Source organism: Acinonyx jubatus, chromosome E1 (assembly GCF_027475565.1).
Source record: "Acinonyx jubatus isolate Ajub_Pintada_27869175 chromosome E1, VMU_Ajub_asm_v1.0, whole genome shotgun sequence".
Lineage (NCBI taxonomy): Eukaryota > Metazoa > Chordata > Mammalia > Carnivora > Felidae > Acinonyx > Acinonyx jubatus.
In genome coordinates, this window is record NC_069397.1 from 46,315,681 (window position 1) to 46,338,706 (window position 23,026).

A 23,026-nucleotide genomic window follows, 5' to 3' on the forward strand; every position below is an offset into this window, starting at 1 on the left:
CTCCCTGCCTGTGTCCTCCGCAGGCACGCTTTTGACATATTGTACGGAGTTCCTCATTCCTGGGCTGGGATCTTCACCTTGAAGCCTTGGCAGAGCATGAGAGGGTTGGGATGGAAATCCTGGCAGAGGAAAGAACCCACGTATCAAGTGCCTGACAAGCACAACCTGTTCGGATTTTGGCTTCACTTCCCCTCTCCTGCTTTGGGGGGTGCTAATGTGACTTGATGCAAAGAGCTTTATGATTGATGGGGGCGGGGCCTTGGTGGGGCTGTGCTGAGGTGAATGGAGGTGCTCCCTGTTTCTGGGAAATCACGCTGTTTTGTTTTGTTTTGTTTGCAGAGTCTTGCAATGGTCATGAGAACAAAACCTGAGGCTAAGAGGCTCTTGGGGGTTGAAGCTCAGGCCCTTGGTGTGGCAAGGAGACAGCGGCACTGCAAAACGAGAATAAGGACAGCACCGTGTTGTCACCTGATCCGAGTCTCCAGAGTGTCCTTCTCAATCTCTGGTGAGTGGTGGCACAAGGCTCCGCCAGGCGGAGGGCACCCAGTGGAAAATTCCCAGCTCCAGTCACCTTAACGAAGAGAGGCACTCTCGCCTCTCGTGTGGCTCGGAGGTTTCCAGGGAGAAACGGGAGGAGGAAAGCAAATGCTTCAGGCCGCTGCCTCGGGCCTGGACAGTGGTGCGTGTGACCGGAGCTGGGAGGAGACGGGTGACCCACATAGCCCTGGTCCGAATGCATAAGCATCAAAAATCGCAGAACGGAGTCGGCCCACGAGCGCCTGAGCTTTCTCCGTGGAAAACGTGCTCCTATTTATGATGCTGACACAGCCAACTCGGCTGCCCCGGCTTTCACTTATTCATTCAACAACCGTCTCCTAAGCGTCTGCCACGTGCTGGCCGTGGACTAGCTGGGCAGGTACGGTGATGGGAGAAGACGGCTCTTGTTTTCGAGGGTGGGGTGGGGTGCCCAGGAAAGGCCCCAGTGGAGAAGTTCGCCAGCTGAGTGGCGCAGAGGTGGGGAGGACCGGGGAGTGGAGAGGGCGGAGGGCCCTGCTAAGGCACGGGGCTTCCTCCCAGCCAGTGAGGGGGTCTGAAGCAGAGAATGACAAGGCCAGTCATTTTAGAAGAAAGCTCTTGCGGTGGGGAGGAGGATGTGAATTATTTAGGGTGCCCAGTGGAAACGTATTTGGAAGTGGTTTGCCTTCCGAATCGGCTCCTTCCCTTGTCCCCAGCCCCTGGCTGATGACACACAACCAAATGAGCCTAGGACACTCCCTTCTCTCCCTTCAGGTGGGTTCCTATGCGGTCTGGAGCCTGGAAGCGGAATGATGTGGGGTTGGCGTCACGAGGGAGTCCCACGGAGCATACTTTCCCTAAGGTTTTGTTGGGGGCTCCCGATTACGCCTCTTCCTTTGTGGTCTAACTGCTAGCGCAAGTGAGGAAGCATTCCGCCTGCAGTGTAGGCCAGGGATCCTCCGGGAAGGGGTACCTGGTGGAAAGCGTGCAGGGCTGAGCGCTCTGGAGCCCCTTTCTTCCACAGCCGCTAAGAAATCCTGAGAGTCCGGGACAGGCAGGGCTGGCTCTGCGTGGGAGCCCGAGTGGCAGGGTGGGAGAGCCGGATCCCAAGTTCCGTTCATCTCCAGTGACCATTTCCTCTAGAGCAGGGTTTCCCTAGGGTGTCACTAGCCTCGGCACGAGGGACATTTGGGGCCAGGTAATTCCCTGTTGGGGGCAGGAGGCACTGTCCTGTCCATTATGGTACCTTTAGCAGCATCTTTGTCCTCCACCCATCAGCTGCTGGTAGTGTCCCCAAGTTGGGACAATCAAAAATGTCTCCAGATACTGGAAGCATCCTTGTGGGGTGAACTCCCCCAGCTGACAGCCACCGCTCTATGGGACAGTATTCCATTCTTATCTTATCGGACCTCCCGGCAGCGCTCAGTGCAACGGGTCACTCCCTTCCTCCTGAAATTTCTATTCCTTCGTGCACTCTCCGTGTCTTCCTTCCAACTTTCTGCCCGGTTCTTTAGATTCCTGGGGCCTCGCCATCTTCTTCCTGATCTCCACATGCAGCCCCCTCCCTCAATGCTGGTACTCAAACTCATTTCCTGCTTATACTTTATGCTTTTTCCCTCTCATTCATCCCCAGGATTTTCCAAATATTCCCGCAACTGTCACCGGCCCAGATTTCTCTAGTCTACGCTCTAGACTCATTTCTCTGTGCTTTGGATGTCTCGTTGGCATCACAGAATCCATCTATCTTTCTCAGAAATCCACTCTTCAACCCTGTCAACTTGTTGTCCGATCCATTAAACCTTAAGGTCATCCTGACACCTGCTTTTCTCTCATCTTCACATCCAGTGCATGACCAATCCCGGCCCAATTCTATCTTCAAAATCGCCCCCAAAACCATCTGTTTCCAACCACACTAGTTCAAACCACCACATAAGGTGAAAAACCAATAATGCAGATAACTCCAATGGCCTCAGTGGTTTCCTGCCTTCTGCTGTGCTTCTCTCCAGTCCATTTTCCATCCCGAGACATCTTTCATAATTGTTTAAAATGTTTCTTTATTTATTTCTGAGACAGCACACAAGAGCAGGGGAGGGGCAGAGAGAGAGAGAGGGAGGGAGAAAATCCCAAGGAGTCTCCACGCTCCCTGTGTGGAGCCCAACACAGGGCTCAATCTCACGAACCACGAGATCATGACCTGAACTGAAATGAAGAGTCTGATGCTTGACTGACTGAGCCGCCCAGGGGCCCCCAGAGCAATGTTTTAAAAGCACAGATCAGATCACATGATGCTTGGCTTTAATTTCTGCAAAGGCATTCCGTTGCACTTGAAGAAAATCTACATGTCTTAACATGGCCCCATCCTCCTTTCCAATCTTCTTTGTGCCATTCACCCTTTTGTTCCTGCTGCTGCCATGTTGGCCTTCTTTCGCTCCCTCACGTGTGTCACCTCAGGACCTCCACACATGCTGTTATCTTCTCCTCTTACCTTCTCCCCCAGCTCTTTTCATTATGCAGATCTCAGTATGTCATTTCTTCCACAACATCTTTCCTGCTCTCATCCTCTCAAATTCAGTTTGCCCATCATGGTCTCTCCCGGCATGCTTCTTTATAGCACTTGTGACTTTTAACGCCTTCTGTACTCAAGTGATTCTCTATTGTTGGCTCCCCTGCCAGATTGGACGTGTCCTGAGGGAAGGGACTCTCAGCGTCTCTTCTGCTCACTGCCATGTCACCATCTTAATATTGCTATGTGACGCTCAGTGAGTGCTCGGGAAACATTGATTGGATGAATGACTATTCACCTCTCGCTTCCCTGGCCAACCGCATCCAGAAAAGAATACTTTGTGACCAAGAGAAATGAATGACCGTGGAGAATGAAGAAAAAAGCTCCTTGAATGTCTGTGTAAATGAAAAGAAGCTTTCCAGGGACGGTTCTTGAGAGCACAAAGCACAAGGAGATGAATCGGGTACCCGCTGACTGGCAATGAGACTTGTTGATTTCGTCATTAGCATTTTCCATATTTATCCTAAGACTTTCCACCAAAACAAGAGGGATCCCCGTGAGTCCCAGGCAGGATCACATCAAAGCAATCTAAGAGGCAGAGCTGAAATTAATTCAGTCTTCTGCCTTCCTGGAAGGCCTGAGCTCGCGAAGAGGGAGACGGCAGCCCCCCACCCGGGCCGAAGGAGCCACGGAAGTGACGGGACACAGCTTCCCCCGCTGCGCTGCGTGGTGCTCTAATGCGTCCCCGAAGCCCCGTACGTCCTGGGGGACTTGATATGAAACCGTAGAACATCCTCCGTATGATGAGACAAGGAGAGGCCACGTTTCTCCTCCTCCTCCGCAGGCCCAGTTACGCAGAGCGCATTTCCCTCTGTTTTTCTGAAAATTCATGAGGGTGGTTGGCTGCACAGTGTTGGTGTCAGTGGATGACGCTACAAAGCTCAGCCTTGGAGGCCAACGGAGAGTAAGTCACATCAGCCTCTCCCCATCGTTTGAAGAAGGGACATCAGCCCTAGAGCTCTCACGCCCACAATCAAACAGCTAAGCATTTGCTAAGGGCAGGTTAAGATCCCCAAATGTGGAGGCAAAAAAAAAAAAAAAAAAGAATCCAAAACCATACTGGGAGCCCAGTCGGTAGAACAGTGGAATTCATTTTTAACGGGTTTATTTATTATGTCTTAAATCAGCCTTAATGAATCTGAGGAAAGAGTCTCAAGGTCCATGTGTTACGGCTCAAGGACGAGTCTGGGGCCCTGAGTCCAAACATATTGTGATTGGCTGCCTGTTGCTAAACAACAGAAATAGCCCTGCATCTGCTGTCAGCGCAGGACTGGGATGTTATTTACAAGGGGGGGGGGGGGTCACCCAAGTTCCGCCAGCAGCCATTAATAAAATACGAACGGGATATAAATGGCAACTCGCACCAACAGTAAAATCACAAGGTTGGATGGACTGAGGCACACGACGGATTCTAGTAGGGGGGAAGCTGTAGAAAAAGACATGCTCTTAGATTTACTCTCCATCAAGAATGGAAAAAAAGAGAAGCCCTCACGAAGGCACTTCCTGTTTTGAGAGAAAAGTTCTGTGTTAAGATGAGCTGTTTCCAGTTTCAGTATTCGCTCAGAGGATGGAGAGAGCATTTTCTTTGTGTCACACCCCAAAGATACAAATAAAACCCAGCCCCTGCCGTCACAGAGCATGCAGATGGGGAGACGGGTTGTGCAGGGCCTGGCAAAACAGGAAGTCACAGGTGACTGCTGTTTTTTTGGAGGCCGGTATGTTGGATGGTTTGGCCTAAGGGATATTTTGCTACCTGGAATGATGGCAGAGCTGGGGAGACAGGAAAACTACACTGAAATGGAGTGGCGGCCAGGGCCCTGAGGAGTAGGAACTTAATTTTGAGACTCGTATCAAATAATCCAGCAAGATGTGAGACCAAATTGAATCAACACAGAGATGGACGAAAGTCTCCCGGTTTAGGACTTACTTAATAACTATCTGTTGAATGAATGAATGAACGAATGAATGAACAAATGAATGAATCTCTTTTATATATCATCCCACATTTACTGCTTACCTCAGATTCTTTGTAGTAACGTTCCGGAATTTCATCGCAGGCAATATCAATAAAGCAAACTTCTCTCTCTAGGTCTTTGGCCTCATTGTCAAAAATCTGAAAGGGCAGAGCAACATATCAAAAGTTAGTATCTCCAGGCGCTTATGGTTGGCGTGACTGTGCCCGAGGCAGAATAACACCCCACGGAGTATCTTCACATGGCTCAGTGCTCCTGGCTGGGGCTTTCTGCCGGCCTTGGCATGTGCAAGACTCATGAAAGGCTTTTTATTCGTCGCTTACATTTTGTCACATCAGAGGCAGGTGTAGCATCAATCACCGCCTGGCGAGGAGTAGAAGAAAAAGTGGTCTGTTTTTAGAAGTCCAAGAGTGAAGAAATAAATCTCTTCCAAAAATGAAGACTGCTGAGTTTTTTTTTGGCAGTGAATCTGAACAGGGGGCGCGAAGAGGCTACAAAGGGTCTGGCTAGATAGAAGACCACAAGTGGCAACAGAGCCCAAGATTTAGGGAAGACAAATGTGTTTTGTTTTGTTTCATTTTCACGAAAAATGTTATATATGTTTACCTTCACAAACAACACATGCCCATGGCAGAAAAAAAAACCAAAAACCAGATAAACCGAAAGAAGAAAATAGAGATTGTTCACAATCTCATCACCCAGGAATAAACCCATGTATTACTTTTGTTTATTTAAGAACACGATTTCTTTGGGACACGTAGGAGTAAGAAGGGAGAGCTTGCAGAGAAATGGCGAGAGGTTCCCTGATCGTCCGCTTTAGGTTCCAATGGCCCAGAATGTCCATCCCTTGCAATGAAATACGTAAGACGGCTACATATCTGGATATAAATTCTGGTGGAACGATGAAGTTCTTCTACTTTTCTCCCTTCTCGTTTTTTCCAGCCTGAAGGGATGCTCTTCCCAGCCCTGCTGAAGGCTGGTAGACAGACTAAGTTTGCAAAACCACTTCATCCTTGGAAGACATTTTAGCTTTAGCTGTAGCCCCACCTCACTGTTTGGCTAATTCCTGCCAGGGAAATCAACTGTGCCCGCTGATTAAATCTGATTCTTCAGAAGACAATGAAATATTCTGGCAGAACAGTGTGCCTAAGAACACTGACTTGACACGTGACACAAATTGGTGCCTATTAATAACATGATCTCCCACAGGACAGCCTCTGCAGGACCCTTTCCATGCTACACTCTCCTTGGTTGATTCGTGACTTAAACTATTAGTCTTTTCCAAATGCTTTCCAATAATATCTGTGCTGGTATTTATCCTCCAAGTCTGATGTTTGCTCTGTCGTCTACTTTCTTCTAAAATGGGCGGGGACTGGACGTTTCGGATTTGTCCAAGGAGACTGACTGTCCAGTCTGACCTGAGGTGGCCACCGCCTCTTCCTTAAAGGGAGAGAAGGACCGGTTCTCGGATCAGCTCTGGCTCCTTCCACTGCCACTTGAGGTCAAGTGCCTGGGGACACTCAAGAGTGTTCAGGAAGGACAGGTGGATGGCTTTGAAATGAAAGAGATTGTATGGAAACAAGTTCAAGTTTGAGTGGAGAAACAAATAAATGAAATACTGGGTGTCAGGTTGTTCTCATGGGTCTCCTTCCCTCCCCCTCTCTTCCTCTCTCTCCTCCCCCACCCCCTCTCTTTACCGGAGTCTCTTTTAAGTATGTGCCAAGAGAAGAAAGACATGTGCCTCATTAAGAAAACAAAACAAAATGGAATACCCCAGAGGGAAATGAGCTTCTAGAGAGTAAATTACAAAAGAAGTTAGAGAGGTTTGGCATTTATTGGTGGTAAAATTTATGGGACTGAAGGAAGGGGAAATAAACAGGGGTTAAGGGAGTTACTGACAGATTGTGTGGCTTTTCCTAATTTAATCCAAACATTTTTGATCACCTACTATACCAGTTATCACATTATTGCCCCTCAGCTGCGAATTAACCCATTAGTTTCTGCTCTGAGATAACGCACTGGACCCTAGAAGCACGTCTTCTTTATAGCAGTTATGACATTACGTCATTTTCTGGAGGGACGTGGCAGGAGGAAGGGGGCTTCTCTTCCTGGTGTTGGATCTTCTCCTGCTGCAGAGTCTGTCAGTGGGGACATTCAGTGGCGTTCTGTCTCAATTGCACACCGGGAGCGCATGGTTGCCTGGTGACCTTGCGGCCCTGGCCTTCACCTTGGCCCTCTGCATGTAGGACCGTGCGTTCCAGGGTTTGCACTGGCTGTGGCACTCGCCTCTACACACCTGCCCAACAGTGTCATCTGACCAGTGCCCAGCGGGCTGTTTCCCAGTGCCTAGCGACCGTGGACCGGCCCTGGTCCAGGAAAACCCGCAAACTCCACCATTCAGTGGGTTATGACCACAGCCTCTCCAGTAAAGGCTGAGCCCCACAGCCATGGAGAAGGACCTCTTCCGAGTCTGTTCTTCCTTCTGTATTCTCCCTCAGCCTTGGGTACCCTTTGGGGTTCCCTTTACATCTTTATAGTTCCACCTATCAAAGTTTAACAATTCCTTATATTACACTCCCTCTATTCAAATTACCGTGTGCCTCCTGATCGAGCCCTGACTGCCACACTGTGTATATAAATTGCTGCCCTCAGCTCTGTGGGCTACAAAGACAAGGAGGGCTGAGTCCCTGCCCTTACAGAGTTACCATTTACTAAGACCGATTAGGAAGCTATTTCGTAAGATGCAAGGCAGAATAAAGTATTTGCTACAATGAAAGAATAGACTATAAAGCCAGGGGGAGGAGCCATTTATATTAGCAATTATATTATCAGGGACTCCTGGGTGGCTCAGTCGGTTAAGCGTCCGACTTTGGCTCGGGTCATGATCTCACGGCTTGTGAGTTCGATCCCGGCATGGGGCTCTGGGCTGACCCCTCGGAGCCTGGCGCCTGCTTCGGATTCTGTGTCTCCTTCTCTCTCTGCCTCTCCCCCACTCGTGCTCTGTCTCTCTCTCTCTCTCTCTCTCTCTCTCTCTCTCTCTCAAAAATAAATATTAAAAACCAACCAAGCAAACAACAAAAAACTACATTATCAGGACACTGAGAGAGAGAACTGAGATGAGAAAATTCTCATTTTTCAGATGAGAAAACCAAGGCTCAAGGAAGCGAAGAGCTTTGCCTGAGGTCACACAAGAGCTGGCAGAGAACCTCCGATTCAGGGCGAGCCTCCAGCCTTCACAACCAGACCCCTCCAGGGATAAAAAGCTGCCTTTCGGCACCCAAGCGGGAAGATAAATGTCAGTCAAAAGTGCTTCCTGCTTCTTCCCAGAAAGATGAAACTGGAAACTGCTTCCCCTCTCACTACTTACAAAATGTATGTCGTGAGCAACTGAGTTTGGGAACTCCCCTCAGGCTGGGAACTTTTCTGCTTTGTTGAATAGCAGAGATCGCCGCCGCAGAATCTACTGGGCCTTCACTACCTTGACACTTAATTTACATTGGAAATACGGAGCACCATCACAGTAATTGTTCCAGGGTGGGGTTCCCACCGCTTGAACATAGCCACAGAAATCACTTGAGGCTTGAGACTGAAACCTCTCTTCAGGCCTGAGGTTGCAAAGAGTTCTAATTTTCAATAAATAATTAACCTCCCAATGATTAGAGATTCGGGGAGATGCTCTTAGGCGCTCAATCAGTGCCCGCCGACTTAATGGATGGCATTAGCTTTTACTTCCCAAAGAGGAATCTACTACGGCAGGAATATCGCTTACTAATTGATCTTAGTTTCCTTTCGTGAGCAGGAGTTCTACTGCCTTGGTCGGAAGCACCCTAACTTTCCGTAATTCTCAACAGAGGGCTCAATGTCCAGTGGGAACTTCACAGTATTTGCCGACAGGTCTTAGATTGGGCCTCAGGTGAGCTGAGCTGGACTTCAATGATCTCCTCTGTGTAACCTTGGGCAAGACCTTGTACCTCCTTGGGGTCTCTGTAGCCTCACCTGAAAATAAAAGCCTTCGTCAAACGGATGGGTACCAGGAAGTCGTGAAACATCCTGGAATCGTACCCCAAATGTGGCGAGGTGCGTTTTTCTGGAGCAAGCGTTCAAGCACTCTCATCTGATCACTAAAGAGATCTGCGGCCCCAGTGAGGTTGAAACCAAGAGATCCAGAGGACCACTAAGATTCTTTCCAGTTAAAACGTCTGTGATGTCGAGTGACCTCTGGGTCGTGTTGCATCTTGCTCTTTGGCCATTCCTTCTCTGCCCCTTCACAGCCAGCTGCCTTGGGTCGTCCACAGAGGCGCTGAGGCGGAGAAAGGGAACAGAGCCGGGGATCACGATGACGGAGTGTAATCAGAGGCCACATCGGGGGGGGGGGTGTGTGAAACGGTCGGATCTTCATGCTCAGTTTCAGGGCACCATCCAGAACTAAGCCACCACTGTTACAGAGGCTTAGTCAGGCCCCAGAGGAAAACACCATGAGTAACTACTATTCATTTGGGTTTCCCCAGCAGCAGAAGTAGCTGCCAAAATTCTGGTCAAACCATTGGCTCTCTCAGCTGGAATACGAGATCTGCTGAGATAGCTTTATGATGAGATATATCTTGTTGATACATCAAGTCACGGCTCCGTCAGGCCCGCACCTAACACGGGCGCCATGCACCTTGATGGTCTTGGGAACTTCTTGGGGAGAAGTTGTTCCCTTCTGAGATGGGAGCTGGGTTAGGGAGTTAATTGTGGTACTTTCCCTACATCCCCAAGAATAATGCTCCCATCTTTGGTTAATTACCAGAGACATGCCCGCCCACAGATCATCTGCAGTGGCTATCAGTGCCAATCTGGTTGACTCTCCTGACCTTCTCTCACCCACCCACTAGGCAATGAGCGCTCAATAAACAAACTCTTTTTGATTTGAACTGAGCACTACGACAATGAGAAGGCAGACCTCCTGAGCAAATATTATCTTATAGATTCCAAACAAAAAGGGCGTAATTTCCCCCTTGTTGTAAAGTATTAGGAACATTAAGTATGAAGCATCTTTAAAATCTTAATATACTTTGACCTAGTAAGCTTAAGCTTTGAGAATTTATCTTAAGAATCTTAAACGAAGGAAAAGCTTCATGCGCAAAGATTTTCTTCCTGACATTATTGTAATGGCAAGAAAAAACAGAGAAAGGAAGCAAACAGCTTAACTATCCCAGTATGGGAGAATACCCATGAAAACTCCATTCTTAAAAATCATTTCCCCAGGAGAGTATAGATACATGGAGGTGGGTGGGACGGAGAAGGGAAGACACCTCGTTTTTTTTTTTAAAGATTTTATTTTTAAGTAATCTCTACACTCAACATGGGGCTCAAACTCACAAACCTGAGGTCAAGCGTTGCATGCTCTGACTGCGCCAGCCAGCTGCCCTGAAATGCCCCCTATTTAATAGGAGTCATGTGGTCCTAACTCAGAAGGGAAAGGTACACTTACAAATATGAAATGCGTTTTAACAATGCACTAGATTTCTTCCTCAAACAGGGAGGGATGTCTTTCTAGATTTGGAATCTCTCTTGTTACAGTCCAGTGAGGGACAGCACTGGGTACAGTGGCTTTTCAGAAATCCACAAACCTGGGAGTCACAGATTCTGCATCCCTTTTCTCTATAATGGTAACTTTTGTGGTTTAAGATCCAAGTTTGTTTGTTTGTTTATTTACTTATTTATAAAGTAGGCTCTCTGCCCAACTTGGGGCTTAAACTCACAATCACGAGATCAAGAGTTGCATGCTCTACTGGTTGAACCAGCCAGGTGCCCCTAAGATCCAAGTTTAGATTGGAACTATCTGTACTTGCCGCACAATTTTTCTGTAAACCTAAAACTGCTCTAAAAAATAAAGTCTATGATTTTTTTTTTTTAATTGAAGAGGAAAAAAAAGATCCAAGCTTAGTAGCTGTGTGTATTTTATCTTCCTGCCATCAGCTGAAGCTATCAGTCCAAGGTAGAGGTGGGTGATTGGTAGGGATTTTGAGAAAAATTCACCAGTCATCTTGCTTTATGCTTCACATATGATTAAAGGGAAAAGAATCCCAGCTGAGCCACTGGTCTCTAACGTCATTTTGCTGCACTTGGGCGGTCTCTGGGGAAGCAACTGACGGAAGACATACCAACAAAGAACAGGTTCAACAAGAAGGAGCCTTGGAGGCAGAATTACTGTTTCAACAATCCTTTCATTTTAATGCTCTCGATTTGCAAGATGGCCATTGGTTCGGTGGCGGGCAGGCAATGATGGTCCCTGGGTTAACACATTAGGCATATGGGGCTAGAGTCTGATTCATGGTTTATTGATTGTTATCTGTCATCAGTACACCCAGTGGACAGAGCCTAAAATGCAATTATGGCTGGGATAAAACATAGTCCAAGTTATTGACAAGGCAAACCGTCATTTCGTTACCCCATCTTTACTGGTATTCTCACCAAGAACATTTTCACACCTACACAATTCAATGGTGACTGTTTCATTAATATGTATACTCTGTGATCCAACCCAACTTATTTTCCAACTGCCATTCAGATAGAGATAAAAAAGCTTGGTCTTCTTTGGTCTTTTAAAAGCACTGCGTCCCCTTCCACTCCCCCACCCGGAATACAGAGTTGGGTAACTGTTATTTGTTCTAACGGTGCAATTACTTAAAAATGGTGCTCTGAAAAGAAGAAACTAGATGCACAGCAATTAAAAAATCAGTATTTTATTTTACTTTATTTATTTATTTATTTAGTTAGTTAGTTAGTTCTGAGAGAGCGAGAGAGACCAACCACAATTGGGCAGGGGCAGAAAGAGAAGCAGACAGAGAATCCCAAGCAGGCTCCATGCTGTCAGCACAGAGCCTGATGTGGGTCTCCATCTCACAAACCATGAGTTCATGACCTGAGCCAAAATCAAGTGTCGGACACCTAACCAACTGAGCCATCCAGGCGCCCCAATTAACAAATATTTATGAAGCACCTGCTATGTGTTCAACACTATGACTTTTAGAATGTGTCCACTCTCAAGGGGGCTTGTGATTTTGGAGAGAAGACTAGACTGAATGCATGACTGAACCAACACCACCATATAAAATATAATCTATATGTTACTAAAGTACTGAGTACTTAAAGGTATGCTTCAGACAAGAGTATTCCCGTCCAAATTCAGCAAGGAGGAAGCTCAGCAATGGCCCATAGTAGTCTGGGCTCAGGATCATTATTTAACCAGCAAGGATGATTCAAAAGAGTGGCCATTTTGGTGTGGCATGGAAAGAAGCCCCTCCATGTGCCTGCACAGTGTGGTCCAGAGACACCTGAGGCTGGGATATAACTTATGGCTGCTGGAGTTTCTGTCTAGGGGGCCTCAGAGAACTGTCTACCAGTGCTGGGAGTGTTGGGGTAAGTGATGACCCCAGACTCACTTCTGAACTGACCGTGGTTTTGGAGCCGAATTGGAGCCCCATATGGTAATAGCATGGGAAGTGAATTGCATTGACTTACTTCTCATCAAATGCTCCACTGGCCATTGGATTTAGAGGGTATTAAGGCTGAGTAAAGGAAACTCATCTATCAGGGTTAGGCCAGTTTGTCTTAGCTACTGGGTAAACTTCAGTGCTTCCCCAGAGAATGTTCCCTGGTGGACAATATCATTAGGCTTTTCAGCACAGAATGGAAAACTGTTTTCCCAAAGCCAGCGGGAGTAGCAAAGCAAACTGAAGGCAAAGGTTTCCACCCACAAGTGTCTGAGAAAATTCTGTCTTCAATGAGGTGGTAATGATGTGTGCAGAGCTGCAGGAGGGGTGGAGAGGGGTGAGGGATGGGGCAGGGGAGCACCAAAGAACGTCTCTGTGAATCTCAGCAGACCTTTCTAGTTGCGCCATTTTCTTTTCTTTACACTGCCCTCTCTCCTTGAATTGCCAGCTCACTTACCTTCGAGTGTATTGGGTTTGAGTTTTAAAGGGCTTTACGTAGACAATCGGACGAAGGGTCTCTCAGAGGGACTCTTCTCTTTGCTGGTAAACTGGGGAAAATATTGTCATGACCCAGCAACCCTACAGTGTCTTAGAACTGGGGAGGGGCCACTGAGTTAGGGGAGGACGGGGCAGGGACAAATAAAGCTCTGGGTGGTGGGAGACAGCTTAGATCAGAGCCGAAGATGGGTGGTGGACAAGTGGCTTCCCTCAGCATCATCTGTGGGTATTCTGCATGTTATCTACAGGTCCCTGGACAGTAACCAAGGGAAGCTGGCAAGCACTTGGGTAAGGCCAGGGCTCCCAAGAGGGCTGTAGAGTTTCTAACAGAGGGAGGACCACTCCCACCTTGGAGAGGAATAAGGACGCGAGTGGGGGTCCTTGGGAGGCCAGGAAGCAGGGGTAGAAAAGAACGCCACATGGTGAGCCATCTTGAGGGAGCCAATTCAAAAAAGTGGGGCATTCGTGGTGTCAGCAACAGGGGCTTGCCTGTTTCCTACATGAGTTACTGAATATGTTTCTCTATATTAGTTCAGATTAATTAAACTCCTAAACAGATCTCTCTGCCAAAAAGGCTTCCGAGATAGGTGCCTGGAGAAAGTTCAATGCAATGGTCATTCCCAGTTTGAGCACACAGAAACAATGGGTACGACTCCCAGATCGCTCAGTCTGGCCCCTTCATGGTTGAACTAGCACAGAAGGCACACCACACCCCTCCAGAGTTGTTTTTTTTTTTTTTTTTTCTTAAAAAAAAAAAAAAGTCTCAGGAAGTAGATGTTTTTAGTTAGAAGAAGAATCAAGTACAAAGAAGAAATTAGCAACCACCCATAAGATGTTATCCATATCTTAATCCCCTAGTCTTTCTAGCACGGGACAGACACGATTTTGAAAACCTAACTTTATACAAAATCCAGTGCCATTTCATCATTCACAAAAAATGACAACTCAATATCTCAGCAAGATACGTTGATCCTTGTTTTTTCATGTTAGACTCCCTGCCCCTGAAACAACCTTTTAAAAATGTTTTTTTGGGGGCCGTACAGTTCTATCAATTTTAACACGTGGATGTGTTCCTGGAACCACCACTACAGTTAAGATACAGAACAGTTTGAGCAGCCCAAAAAACTAATTTATAGTCACATCCTCCCCAGGCCTCAACCCCTGGCAACCGCTGATGTGTTCTCCATCCCTTCAGTTTTTTTTTTTTTCTTTTTAAGAATGTTATACAAACGGAATCCTATAGATTTTAACCCTTTGAAACTGGCTCCTTTCACTCAGTATAATGCCTTTGAGATTCATCCAGTTGTGGCGCAAATCAAAGTTGTGGCACAAATCATTCCTTTTTCTCGCTAAGCAGTATTCCATCGTGTGGACGCACAACAATTTGTTGATTAATCCTCCTGTTTCTAGCCTGGGGCAATTATGAACGGAGCTGCTGAAAGCATTTGTGGACGGGCTTTTGTGTGAATGCATATTTTCATTTCTCTAGGGTACGTACCCAGAAGTGGGATGGCAGGGCGGTAAGGTTTCTGTAGAAGCAGATGTATCAACACCCCCATAGTGGATTCAGATTCACACCATGCCCAGAAACCTCTGAATGTGACCTTATTTGGAAATGGAGTCTATGCAAATAGAATTAGTTAAGGATTGCTATGGACTGATATTTGTGATTCCACCGTTCCTGGCCCCAAATTCCTCTGTTGAAACCTAATGCCCCATGGGATGATGTTAGGAGGTGGGCTTTGGGGAAGTGATTCGGTCATGAGGGTGGGGCCCTCATAAACGGACTAGTGCTCTGCAAAAAAGACCCCACAACGCTCCCTAGACTCTTCTACCACGTGAGCTTACAGGAAGAAGCTGCGGCCTGCAACTCAGAATTCAACCTAATGGTTAGGTTCTGAACCCACTCTTACCCTGGATCTCCTGCCTCCAGACCGTGAAATGAATTTCTGTTGTTTATAAAGTTCCCGGTCCGTGGACCGAAAACGATCTTGGATTTAGGATGGCCCCTAAATCCCGTTGACTAGTGAGACAGAGAAACACATGAGGAGATCATATAAAGCCAGGCAGAGATAGAAGTGATGCTGTTGCAAACCAGGGAATGCCTGGAGCCACCAGAAGCTGGAAGAAGCAAGGAAAAAGTGGCCTGTGGTGATCTCGGACAATGGTTCACTCTTCACTTGACCCTGAAGACCAGACAAAAATCATGCAAGTCAAGAAGTTCAAATCTTCGTGTTCGCTTTAAGAACACACGTGACACTGCGCAGGCCCTCACGGAGTATGCATCTCTGAGAAGCCACCAATATCTGAAAGATGTCACTTCACAGAAGCAGTGTGTGGCACTTTGTCACTACAACTGGTGGAGCCGGTAGGTGTGCCCAGACCAAAGAGTGGGCCTTGGACACAGGGTCGGTGGCCCAAAAGGGGGGCTGAATTTTTAGCGCACCTGCTTAAAAATGCAGAGAGTCATGCTGAACTTAAGGGTTTAGATGTAGATTCTCTGGTCATTGAGCACATCCTGGTGAACAAAGCCCCCAAGATGTGGGATAGAATTTACAGGGCTCATGGTCGGATTAATCCATATATGAGCTCTTCCTGCCATACGGAGACGATCCTTACCGAAAAAGAGCAGATTGTTCCTAAACCAGAAGAGGAAGTTGCACAGAAGAAAAAGATATCCCAGAAGAAACTGAAGAAACAAACTTATGACCCGGGAGTAAATTCTGCGTAAAATAAATGCAAATAAAAGTAACAAAAAGGAAAAAGAAAAAGAAAAAGAAAAAGAAAAAGAAGCAAGGAAAGATTCTTTCCCAGAACCTTCATAAGGGAGCAAGGCCTTGGCCCACGCTTTGATCTCAGACTTCTGGACTCCATAACTGTGAGGGAATACATTTCTGCTGTAATCTCAAGCCACCCAGTCTGTGGTCATTGGTTATGGCTGTCCTAGGACACTAATACAACTGTCCGCTCTTTGGGGGGGAGTGGGGGGAAGGGGTAGATCTCTTTCCTTTCTCAAGTTCAAGATGAAACTCCCTGGAGTTGAAAAAGCTGGCTTTCCAAGAGGCCTCGCTGTTCTGAACTTCCATGACTGAAGGCAATCAGGCCTTCTTTGTTCTGTTATTAAATGTGTGCGGTCAGTAGAAAAAGGTTAGAAAATGAAAAGCAAATCTGAGCACAGGAAGTGTGGACGTCAGACTAGTGACAAAGACTCACCCCCTTTCACCCAACTTTCACCCTTGGGTCCTCTTTTTGACTAGGCCTCACCTCGGTCTCTGTTCTTGGAGGGTTTAGTCTTTTTGTTTAGCAAGAAGCCTGTTGGGTACGTTTAGGGAGAAATCTCCTACTCTTGCTATCACCCTGGCTTGCCTTCAGCGAGAATCCCCCTTCCATTCACTGACCCCCATCCTGCTCCTTGGCTGTCGATCCCCGCTAGTCCTTCTTGTGCTCACGGTGGAGCCCATCTCTCTCCCCTACGACAAACACCCGTTCCAGAGGTCCCCCTGAATGAGGCTGCCTTACCATCTTTATAACAAGTGTCAGGAGTAATTTTTTCTTCAGCATTGGCCAGAAATTGGGAGGAGATTTTCCTTTTCCTTTCTCCACCCACCTCGAAGGTTGCAGAAAATTCAACAGGGACAGTAACCTGACGACAGCAGTACGGAAGAGACAAGGGCACTGCTCATCGGTGAAGTTCAACATAAAAAGCTGTTGGTAAACGCACCTGGGGAATGAGGGCATCAGAGAGAAGAAACCGGGAAGGATGCCTGGGAATGTGGCACGGTGCAGATCCAAGGGTAAAAGAACCTAACAAAGCAGAAATGAATTCATAGTGTGATCCCTCTGAGAGAAAGGACACTTCTTTCTATTCCAGGGTATGTCCAGAAACAGCTCTGGCAAACCGGTGGAGGGCTGAGAACCACTCTGTGCCGTGACCTGAAGTCCCACGCAAGGAGCAACGGTGAACCCCAGCTCATGTGGGTGAGATGAAAATGTGAGGAAGAAGGTTCAACAGACAGTAATCAAAGTGACATAGTGACCGATGAGAAAAAGATTCTGATTGGAAAAACACCGTTCTAACAATGTGCTCCGGGTCATAGCAACTAATTAAGAAAAGGGCAGAAAAAGACATTCAAGCGATGCAGAAGGCCGTTCACAAATGCTCGGACACAATTCATTTACTAAAAAGGCTTTAGTAGCACAAAAACGCTTCTAAGCTATGGTTCCCGGGGCAGCTGGAACAAGGCTCTGTTCATAAACTTGGGCTAATTTCGGCACAGAGCAGCCTCAATCCGAATTCTTCCTCTGGGCCACAGCCTCCTTTGGACACACAGACGGTGCCATGCGATCAGGCCAACACCGCACACGGGCACCTGGGTCGGTGGATGGTTTCCCCGCAGTATGATCAATAATGCTTCCTAAAATAGGTCTCAGAAGCTGAGCTTAAAATAGTTTCAATTTCTCCCAGTTCCTTCTTATTTCAATTCACAGGGTGGTCTCTGGGAACTAGAGCTGATGGTTTTCTCTGAAGTTAACAAATTGATATTTCGCCTGGAAGCCGCCACGGGCTCGCTTTGGGCCAGCCTTCAGGAGCCCCAGTGTTTGGGGGTTCGCCCCATCAAGGTGACTCTGATCCCCTGTCCTTCCCTGAACCTTTTTTTGAGCCTCAACAATGAATCCTTTGCACAAAGTGGCAGAGTTCCTGACAGAGAAAAATGACTAGTACCTGCCTTTGCCCTCAGAAGCTACCAGCTCGGCCTTGAGGGAAGAGAATAAAAGCAGCGGAGACAGATGGCTTGCTGAAGCCCGCGTGGTGGGGTGGCCACACTGGGAAGTCAAGACACAATGGGGAGAGCTGGGAGACGGCTGCCAGCAGCTCAGCTCTAGAGGCCAGAGAGTTTCCACCTCTTGTTCACCAAACAAGCGTCCCTGAGGTACTTCAGGGCCTTGTGTCTCCTTCCAGCTCATTCCTGGCGTGCCTCTCTGGGCCAAACAATGGAATGGGCATCAGCCCAAAACCGCTTCAGAATCATGATAGATTGCATCTACTGTCAGAAAAAACAAAATAAAGGAACAAATTGTTACATTTGCCTGGTAGGTTGTGTTTTGTTTGGTTTTCCCTTCTGCGGGATTGGTTCTAAATACCTCTCGAGGCAAAGTTGGGGAACTGTGCAAGGCCTCCTGGCTGAGCTCCACGGGCGGGCCCCAGGCAGCCAACCGGAAGGCTCCAGAAGGATTGCTCCAGGACTGGATAAGAGAGACATGGGCCAGCAGGTGGGAGACGGTTAGCTTCCCAAGCTCTTCCCAAGGTGGTGTATGATTAGGCCTGACGCCCCCAAAGGGGCACGTCGCTGCTGCTTTCCGTCGTTGGGCAGGGAGCACTTTGCCCTCTGCTGTGTCTTTCCTGCCCTGACAGGCCAGCGCAGGGGTCAACTTTGGACTGTCTGTGATGTCATTCCTGTAGTAACAACCTTTTCTCTTTTTTCCTTAGCATAATACTTCTTTATTACGGGAAATAGAGGAAGAAAATTCCATAGAGAGGTAATACAGCACCACAATGGCAAGCCCGGACCCCAGCGTCAGCAGACCTGGGTTTGTGGTCGGGCTCTGCTGCTTGGCTGGGTGACCTGTAGCAGGATACTGAAGATAGCCGGACCTCATTTTTCTCATCCGTAAAGTAAAGCATCACCAGATCTTTCCTCTTGGGGTAGCGGTGAGGGATCAATGACACAAAGCAGGCAAAGCCCGCTTCATTTTGACCTGGCCTTGCTCTGTGAAAAAAAGCCCACAAGGCTGACACTTTGAAAGTCTGAATCGCATTTCATTATATTCCTGTAATATAAATGAAACCGTCTTCCCGCTGTTAACTCTTTAAGATCATTCCTTCCCCCCCAACTTTTTGTCCCCTTTCCCACACCATTGATAATGCTACAGGGAACGCCTGTGATAAAAATGTTAATCTTTGATTGCTAAGAACCTAACGAATCTCCTCAAGAACCCTGGCATTTTTCCGGAATTCCAGACCTTTTGGTATCAACTGACTGTTGGACACCTATCTCTGGTTTTACTCAAAATTAAATATGAAAACTACATTTACCATCCCCATCCCTACTCTCTTGGTTCTAGGGTTTGAGTCTGCTCCTCCGTGGTCCTTGAATCACCCAGAATAGAAACTTGGGTGTCATTCTAAGCTCTTACTTCTTCCTTGTCCTCACATCTGCTCAGGCGCTAAGTTTGATTAACTCACTGCTTCTGTATTTCACCAATCCATCTCCTTCTATTCTCTATTCACCTGGAGGAATGCAGGACCTCATAACTTCCTCCCCACCCCCCCCCTTTTTTTTTTTAAAATAAGCTCTATGTTCAACATGGGGCTCAAACTCATGACCATGACCAGGAGTCGCATCCTCTACCCACTGAGCCAGCCAGGTGCTGCTAACTTTCTATCTTTTGAGACTCTGGTTTCCACAATCCATTCATCCATTTGTCCATCCTTCTGTCCATCCGTCCGTCCATCCATCCATCCATCCAATCCATCCAGGCCTCCACCATCCCGTCTATCGGAAGGGGAACAGAATATGCCACCCCAAAATATGCCATTTCATTTTGAATTAAAGTTACTTGAGGGACGCCTGGGTGGCTCAGTCGGGTAAGCATCTGACTTCAGTTCAGGTCATGATCTCATGGTTTGTGGGTTCGAGCTCTGTGTCTGGGCTCTGTGCAGACAGCTCAGAGCCTGGAGCCTGTCTCTTGTCTCCCTCTGATCCTTCCCCGCTTGCTCTCTGTCTCAAATATAAATATTTAAAGAAAAAAAAAGTTACTTGAGAGACAGCCAGTTCAAGAAGCACACTGTGACCCTTCTTCGTCCCCCTGAAAGCAGGAGATAAATGTCCCAGGTGAAAGGCACCTTCCTTGTACCAGGAGGGTAGATGGCATCCTTACCACCAGAAGCAGGGAAGGTAGAGAGCCAAGAGGCTGTATAAACACACTTGCTACTTCTTCACTAACTTACTGCTCCAAGCCTAAACCCCTTTATCTGGTCAATGTTTTCACAAATCTACTGTTTTCTTTGTCTAAACGGTAGACAAGCCCCCGCACTGGTCATTTCTTTGAGTCCCATATTTGTATAGGGTTCCCGTGCATACGAAATTAAATTTGTTTTGCTTCTGTCTTAAATTTGTCTTCTGTCCATTATTAGGTCAAAGAACTTAGAAGGAAGGAAGGGAAAATTTTCCATCCCTACACATCTATCTATCCGTCCACACGCTCCCCTGTGAGTTTTCTTCCCAATATGTTAGAATGGTTTCTTCATCACAGTTCAGGGGTCAAAACATCTGGTCCCACTCTGGGTCCCACGGCTTAGCAATTGTGTGTTCCTACAACCCCTCGAGGTCCCCATATCATCATCTGGAAGTCAACGCTCTATGCGTCCTGCCCCCTCACTGGGCCATCAGAACCAGATGAGACAATGGATGTGAAGGTGCATCTCAAAATGCTCCAAAAGGCTACACAAATGTCTGGCATTAGTACACCTGCGTCCACCTGTCAATTCACACTGCCTGGACTGTCCTTTCTGTCTTCATGGCTCCAGGCGTGCCCTCCTCCCCATGATAAGCATCCGGTTTTCTAACTCACTGTTTCAACCTTCCACACCCCGGGTCTTCCTCCTCCTCCCTACCTGACTCACACCAACTCATCTTTCCAGTTCACGGCCTCTGCCAAGTCTTCCGATTACTGAAGCCACAGTACGCGTAGTGAACAATGAATTCATTTTGGGGGGTGACATTTGGTTGTGGTTCCGTTCTTGGGTTCCCAGAGATCCCAATGCGTGGCGTCCTGGTGGACTTCCCAGGGGGAGACTACCACTAAATAAGTAGTTTGTCTCAGCTGTTGCTACTTTTGTTCCATCAGAAGGTCACAAATCATTAACACTCACGGAAAGGTGGCACAGTTATCTTTCAGCTTCGGGCCTCTGAGGTCTCTTCAACTAAAGTCAAGTCTAACAAGTGGCAACAGGTTCAGTGCGATTTTTGTCTTAAAAACTACTTATCAAGCTGGAGAACCCAGGGTACATGTCCTGGTTGTATCAGCTTGGAGAGCGAGCTGGCCGTGGAAGATGAAATCAACTTGACAGGTGACAGCAAAAGTTTTGCAATTCACTGAATTCTGCAGATCTGGACAAGCAGCATCTCAATGACTCCAGCAAAAAGACGGTCACTGCCTAGGTCCCAGAAGGTGCCCCAGCACTATGAGCACATGCGGCCCCAGGGTAGTGGGGGCTATGCTACACAATTGATGTATATCATTCACCTGTGCCTCTCTCTGGCATGAAAGCCTCCTACGTAATCAAACCTAACGTTTTGCTGTTGCCAAACTGAACTGTTGGACCATCAATTCGAGTTTTCATTTTTTTTAAATGTTTATTTATTTTTGAGAGAGAGTGTACACAGGGAGGGGCAGACAGAGAGGAGACACAGAATCCGAAGCAGGCGCCAGGCTCTGAGCCATCAGTACGGAGCCCGATGCGGGGCTCGAACCCACAAACCGTGAGATCATGACCTGAGCCGAAGTCGGACGCTTAACTGACTGAGCCACCCAGGCGCCCCCATCAACTCTTGAGTTTTAACACTAGCATTTGTTAGCTGTTAGTCCATCCAGTTTGTTGTCGGCCAGCGGAGGGCTATCCTGTTAACTAGAAAGTAGTAGCGGATGTCAAAGTTTAGGAGAAAAATTGTGACGGAGAAAAAGAAAAACAGAAAAAACTCATCGGTGAAATTTCCTTCTTTTTGCAAATTAGGAAAAATGATTGCAACATTTGATTTTAGGGGCTGAATCCCTTGGATCAAAGAATAGTTTGAGCCTCAGGCCTCAGTACCAAGGACAGTAAGAGCCTGAGGGGCAACCTAAGATCTTGCACAGAACAGTCCCTTCCAGCATGTTCTAAATAGCCCTTCCTGCTCTTTCTTGTGGACACAAATCTGGGAAATCTTGCTAAAATGCAGGTTCTGGTTCAGTGGCTCTGATGTAGAACCTGAGATTCTATCTAAGAAGCTCCCAGGTGGTGCTGTGCTGAAGTTTCTATAAACATCTGATATTGGGGGCCTTTAAGTTGAGGCAGGGAGTATGGAATAAAGAAACTGCAGGGGAAAATAGTGGTCAGATGGGATTCTATCCCGGCAATGGAAGCCACTGTGAAATTTTCTGATTTGGGCTCTACACGGATCCCGTCAGACGACTCTATGGGAGGTGGGTTTAGTGAGACTGTTCTAGAAAAGAGAGAAGGATGTCATCTAGAGTAACAGTAGTTGGAATGGAGAAAAACAAGATGGATGGAATAGTGAGGAGGCAAAACCATCCAAATCGAATTCCCAAGCTCAGCAACATGGGTACATAAGGCAAATGGAGGGAGTTTGGTCTTTTTCTCCCTAATCCAGTCAGACCCATTTCTCCTCTGAACAATCCTGTTACGGATTCGTCAGCAATCTGCACAGGCAAGAGGCCAGGCTAGAAGTCCACTGTTGCCCCTGCTTTGGGATTCTTCCTGCTCTCTCTCAGGTGACTTTACAGACCAAGTGGCCATCACGCCTCCAGTGCTGGGAGAACACGTCAGCCTGAGCCTTGGCTGACACCAACCCTTCACACCGGTGCCACGCAGCTCTGCGATGAATGCAGCTTGGAAAATGGAAGGAGGCCAGAGTCTTCTCAAAGGCCAGAAAACAAAACACAGGGAAGCCATCCATACGTGTTGGGGAAAGGACATTTTGAGAGTCCACAAAGACCCAACATTGCTGTTACAGAATTCCTGCAAGGGGCGCCTGGGTGGCTGATTTCGGTGATTTCGGCTTGGGTCGTGATCCTAGCGTCATGGAATCGAGTCCCGAGTTGGGCTCTGCACTGCGTGTGGAGGCTGCTTGGAATCCTCTCCTTCTCCCTCTTCCTCTCTCACAAAAACAATATAAATAAATAAAAGAAAAAAAAAAAAAAGAATTTCTGCCAGAGAT

The 23,026-nt window shown here is 47.4% G+C and overlaps 1 protein-coding gene and 1 pseudogene across 8 annotated transcripts in view; one reads left to right on the forward strand and one right to left on the reverse strand.

The window, feature by feature from the left end:
• PITPNC1 (phosphatidylinositol transfer protein cytoplasmic 1) overlaps positions 1-23,026 on the reverse strand; it is a 267,242-nt gene that overhangs the window by 44,883 nt on the left and 199,333 nt on the right. For all 8 annotated transcript variants that reach the window (XM_053211780.1, XM_053211787.1, XM_053211785.1 and 5 more), the window contains one exon: positions 5,097-5,192. In XM_053211780.1, the coding sequence (XP_053067755.1) occupies positions 5,097-5,192 (96 nt within the window). The remainder of the gene's footprint in view (positions 1-5,096; positions 5,193-23,026) is intronic.
• LOC128313390 (60S ribosomal protein L17-like) lies at positions 154-21,440 on the forward strand (annotated as a pseudogene).